Here is a 6000-nt window from a genome sequence, read left to right as displayed (position 1 = left end):
TTAGACTGGCAAGTGCTGTGCCTACAATTGGAATATTGTTGATATTCTCACGTTTCTTTGAGCATCTTATCAGATGCTAAGATCAATATTGTCAATACCCTTAAAAATGAGATAATAACTTGAAAATATTGCCAGAAACTCACTTGAAATGGAAAGGGTGCATTATATTAAGCTTAGAGACTAGACTTCTTTTTTCTGCATTTTGGCTTCTGACAGTCTTTGAAAAGCAGGTTGTTTGCACTAGTAACAGAAATGCAATTTTAGAAGAGCAGAAAGATGCACTAATATTTATATGAAGCTGTAATACAGCAAAAATTATATAGGCTTAGTTATAGTAGTTATTCTACTATATTGCCAGAGGACTGTATTGATCTTCGAAGGGTTAAAGTGCTACTGGGTTACATTAATGTCACCCTTCAGCAATCACTGGCCAATAACGTATCAGCAATCAATGCTGCAGCGTGTTGTTCACGACACTCAGTTTTTGGAGACAAGTGGCTGATCTATTTTGACAAGAAGAAAAAATAGTCTTGGAAATTCTTGCAAATCTTAACTCAGAGGGGAAGATATATGAAACAAACTGCTTCCATTAGAAAAAATGGTAATGTTTGCCTTCGTAAGTAACAACATTTTATGTCAGTTCAGTGGAGCAGTGAATGAACCAAAACTCTGCTAACCTTCAAAATGGAAAGGATTCCGTAAGTAGGATTTACATAGTCTGAATATTTTATATTTTGAGTGCTCATCACAGCTCACATAAACTAATGCTTAAATATATATTTCCAATAAAGAAAACATTTGACTTCTGGTGGAGTAAAGCGGTGAGACATGTTTTGGCTTGTGAGTACAGACACAGGTTTCTCAGTCCCTGCTCCTTTTTTTGCTGTTAGCAATTTTCTTCTATCAAGTTCTCATAATTTGTGCACATCCAATGAAGGCAATGCAAGCCTCTTCACTTTGACACAAAAGAAACTTAAAGAAAAAAAATAATCAGGAACTCAAACAGGCATAAAGTAGAAGTACAAAGGGGGGATAAAAAATAGAGGCTGTGAGAGGACGCAAGGGGTTAAAGTTCTGACCACTGCCTGCGTATATAAAATTATATCACCTTATCTGAAAAGTTTAGGCTCAAAAGAAAAGCCTCAGTTTAAAATACCTTTTAGGTTTATTAAATCTTTAGGCTGAAGATTACAGCAAGTGTTTTGTCTTTGGTGAGTAGCTGTTTGTCTCACTTTATTTACTTGGTATTGGGTATTTGTCAATGTCATTTCATATCTGCAGAAAATTCATACGTTCTATGGAAGTATGTATGTGTGTGAGTGTGCTGAAGGTCACATGACTGTTTCATCCTATTTGGTGGAGCAGCTTGACTTTTTTTCCCTTGCTTTTGGTGATGGTTGTGAGTGCAGAAGTTGATTGACAGATGCATGCCAGAAACCCCCATTCTCCTTTTCAAAGACTACATATGATGGATTGCGATCTTTCAGCTCAGCAGGACACAGGGACCATGCAAGCTGTAATTGGTCAGGTATGGAGTCAGCCATTTCTCAACTCCCCTTTTATTTTTTTTTTTTTTCCACAAGGGTCTAACCATATGATTCACATAATTCATATTTACAGTACCATCTTTCTATCTGTATCTTCAGCTACCAGCGAGTGTAGCACTGAAAGTGAGAAAGGCAAAACAACCACAATAATCTGGCCAGGGAATCACTAGTTAAACCTAAAATACCATGGTTTTCTTCTAATAAACCCGGTTTATAATTTAGTCGGAGCTTTGCCACATCAATCTATATATTAATTTGCCGTTGTATTTTGTTTAAATGTGCTGAAGTAGAAGAACTGAGGAGTGAAAGTGTTATGTTTGCTGGGGAGTTGCTTTCTATTTCTAATGCTGTTCATTATTTCTATATTGACTGTATTCCTGTACTACAGGCTGTGGATTTTTTTTTTCTTTTTTCTTCTTTTACTCCTAACCCAGATAATGTGTGATTGAGCTTGGTAAATGTAGTAGTCTTTGCTGCTGCAGAGGGGCAGCCTGCAAATTAAACACTGCCACAATCTGAAAGGTCCAGGTGGTCTGCTCGTGCTTCCTAATGCAATCCAGCACAACAGCTTTAATAAACAGCTCTATTTAGTTCTCCCTCCCTGTATCCAGGGAAGTGAACTGGTCTGGGGCTGCTGTGATGAAATGCCAGAAGAATATCTCTCTAAGGCCTCACAAGCTGATTTTTAGAGCTTTTCCGTTTTGTCGTCTTTGTCTTCCAAATGGGTCAGTGAGTCCTTCTCTTTCTGTTTTGTGATTTCTGTTAAGTCTGTAGTTTTTATGTGTGTGTTTTAACCATGCTGTTTTGAGCTTTAGTCAGAAGAGAGAAGAATCATTGTCTTTTCATTTGCTTCAAATAATAATCTAAAGTGGGGAAAGAAATTAAATTATTTTGTCCTGATGTACAGGGAAGGCTGTTTTCCTATGAATGCAGCCGGAGTCGGTGAGGGTGTCTGTTTTTCTTTTTCTAACAAAATTTTAAGTGCTCAACACTTTCTCATTAGCCACTGACTTGTAAATCAGTCTCTGGCAAAGGGTATTTTTTGAACTCTCAAAAGTTTGCGGGTTTTTGCATATGTTTCCAGTGTAGTGAACGCATGCTGCTGAGGTGATGACATAGTATTTGTGTTTCCTATATGTTGATACAATGGTGGAAAAATACGCATCCTACATGCTGTTTTCAACTAAATTATGGCAAAGCACAGAAGTCCCTCAAAGCACATGGTTTATTAATACCATCGTACACAGTAATGCATTTCTGGGCGGAAAATGTCAAATATGTAATACCATGTTTACCACAGACTTTTATTGCTTTAAATATTTTAAAAATAGAAGATACATTTTTTATTAAAAATCCCCCAAACATTAACAGCTTTCTATTAGGCTGGCTTATACCTAAAAAGTGGGGCATGTTTGCCAGTATTACATTGTGTGAAAATATGTATTCTAGAGCGGGTTAATTACCTTTTTGTGTAAACTTGTTCAGTCTTAAAGAAATATATTTAATGATTCTAAGGCAGATACAATGGCAAGGTTTTAAGCAAGTACACTTGACAGAAAATGTACCCTGAAACCTTGATAAATTCCACAGCTTGTAATATCTCTTTAATGTAACTTTTGCTTTGGCATGTAAGAAAGTGTAAGTTAGCTATTTTATGTTTAAAGCTTGCTAGCTCTCGGAAAGTGGTTTTGAGGCTGGAAGGGGTAGGAGCATGTTTTTTTCTGTGTAACATTCCATATTTCATCAATTAAAAAAAAGTTCAGTGAATGTCTGGAAAAATGTTTATACCATGTGTTGGTGTATTTCATTTCCTAAAAATCAATAACAAGGGCATGGACTTCAAAGAAAAATACATTTAGGTATTTTAGGTGACTAACTTCTTTGGTTTTTTTATGTCAGAATCTATGGATATTATTATTGTGCAACTTAATGTGTTGGGTGTTGCAAACATTTTTTTTTAGATCTGTAAATGTGCATATTTACATATCATGTGTAAGTGTGCACATTCAAATGTCTTCATAAATCCACAAATTTTTCAAGTATGTTTTTGTTTTATTAATTGTCCAGCATTTGGTTGTTATTAGCTACATCTGAAGATAGAATAAAAAGTTTAAAAATATTTTTTTCTGATAAAAATGATGCATTTTCTAGTTATATAATAAAAGAGTTAGTTAAAACTTGGGAAGCATAGAGAAATCAGTATAATTACCACACATTGCTGAAAATAGAAATAGACTTTCTCTATGAACTCTAATACTCAGCTGACAAGAGAAGATAACTATCAAAAGGCAAACCCTATGCCATAAAAACTTTCCACAATGTAAATCCATATTTAGTATTGATAAATAACAAAGATTTGCATATTTGGTATGTGTATATTTTTAGAAGAGACATTCACTTCCAGACACTATTGTTTTAGAAAAAGTTCTTAAGAGTCTTTGTGAACTTTCACACCTCCAAAGGCAAAAACTTAAATAAATGTTTATCATTTGGCCTTTTTATTTCAGAATTGTATCTTTCTCCAGCTGTGAGAACTAGATTTTGTTTTGACTAATCCTGCAGATGTAGCTTTAAATTCAGTCTTGTTTGCTGCTAATGGAGTGTGAACTTGCCTAATTAAAAATCCAAACTATACATGTATATCTCTGCTCCAATGGAGATCAGAAACAGTAGCAGTTATTTGTAGTTCAAACACTAGTCTGTGTATGACACGAAAGTAGTAGCAGGAGCATACTGATTTAAAGGCATTTTTAACATCAAGTACTTGTTCATCATTAAATGCATTTTCCACTTTTTTTTTTTTTATATGTTTGATTTCATCTGTCTCCAAGCACCAGTGTCCACAGTGGCTCCCACTGGTGATGGCAATGGTAGGCAGAGTGCTACAATCCTGACCATCACCTAGCACCTGGGTGTACTGGCTCCAAGGTGCAGATTGCTTGTATAGCTTCCCTCCGGATTTTTCCTCCCCCAAGCAAGCAATAAAACAGCCAAGTGCTCTGAAGAACAACCTCCTTGCCTAGCGTGTCAAGATCTAGAAGCTCATTGCTCATTGTGATTTTGATTCATAACTGGAGTGTTTGGAATGAAACCCCGATCCCTGTCAGCAATAGTCTGTAGCATCCTTCCTTGCATGCTGAACCATAATACCCGTTATTTCTTCAAATGTGTTTTGCTCTTATAGAAACTATTAGCTGGATTTTTATGCCATATTCCTTATATATCCTGAGCCCATCTAAAGGAACAGGTAATTAAATGCGTCATCTAATTATTCGAGTTATGCTGTGTTTTCTCTACCTTGTATGCTTTCTAAAATCTGTACTGTACCTTTCTCTTCTTTTTTTTTTTCTTTTTTTCCCCATCTTCTTTTTCCTTTTTTTTTTTTTTTTTTTCCAGACCTGAGCTTGTGAGTGACAGGTTAGTTCATCAGCATTACAGCCCTCCTGTTTTTGTCTCATCTCATGCAGACAGGTCACTGTGTCCAATCACCCTTCTGGCTCTGCTATCCCCGGGGGAGCCCAGGCCAGCCTGCCATCTTGATCCACCGGCCTGAGGGCCCGGGCTGGCTGCACATTTCTGTGTTCTCTGGTTCTTGCAAATATAGTAAAACAGGAAGGGGAGGGGGGCAGCTTAAATTAGATCTCTGTAAACCAAGAGGAAGTAAATTAGGTAACATTCTTCTTCAAATAAGCAAGCGTTTGCAGTTATTACTGCTATGTTTGAGTTCTCTTTCTACACGTTAACCGTATTTATTTTCCATATTTCAATGGTATCCTCCATGTGATCTCAGCATCTAGTAAAAGCTATTTATGCAAGGGTAAACATGTGCTCTTTTCCCATAGAGAGTTCTGCTCTGAAGCCAAATTTATGAGATTTGATACATTGCTGCAGCCAAGGTGGGTCTTCCTGTTCTGTGTTTTAGTTTGTTGCTTTTTAAATTTTGTTTTCTGTTTTTCCCGATGATTAACAACAATAGAGCAGGGGCATAAATGTTTCAGAGAAGCCATTCATTTCTGTAACTCATGGGTCACTTTTCAGAAGTTTGATCTGTTGTCAGTGTTGTTTTGTAATGCAGATCAATACATAGCCAGGAGTTTAATTTTTACCAAATGAACATCAGATCTATAATCTTAGTTTGTCTTGAGCAGTCTTTAAGTGATTCTTCTTGTAGTAGTAGGGAAGGTCTTTTTCTCTTTGAATACCCATTTCCATCTCTAATCTAATATACAGAAGTGTCTATAGCATATGCAAACAGAAAAGAACCATCTTACATGTAAATTTAAGACTCACTTTTACAATACAGCAAGGATTTGTGCCCTTTTGTCTATAGTTTGGGACAAATCCTGTTCTCTCTAGCAAGAATTAGACCCATCACTATAAGCATGACTACTTGCATAAGTAAGGTCAGACTACTTGTCCCCTTGTCTGCTTAGTGTATGTCCAGCACAGACAT

General features: G+C 36.4%; 1 protein-coding gene across 2 annotated transcripts in view; it reads left to right on the top strand.

Annotated features, from left to right (window-relative positions):
- The first annotated feature begins 822 nt into the window (after positions 1–822).
- The window catches only part of POU6F2 (POU class 6 homeobox 2), a 324761-nt gene continuing 319583 nt past the window's right edge, over positions 823–6000 (top strand). Inside the window, exon 1 of one of the 2 annotated variants that reach the window (XM_069769722.1) lies at positions 823–1528. In XM_069769722.1, the coding sequence (XP_069625823.1) occupies positions 1424–1528 (105 nt within the window). In that variant the 5' untranslated portion in view covers positions 823–1423. The remainder of the gene's footprint in view (positions 1529–6000) is intronic. The other variant, XM_069769713.1, reaches the window with a different exon arrangement.

Source organism: Haliaeetus albicilla, chromosome 2, assembly GCF_947461875.1.
Source record: "Haliaeetus albicilla chromosome 2, bHalAlb1.1, whole genome shotgun sequence".
Classification (NCBI taxonomy): Eukaryota; Metazoa; Chordata; class Aves; order Accipitriformes; family Accipitridae; genus Haliaeetus; species Haliaeetus albicilla.
Note: the sequence above shows the minus strand (reverse complement) of the source record. Positions and strands in the feature narration are given on the sequence as shown.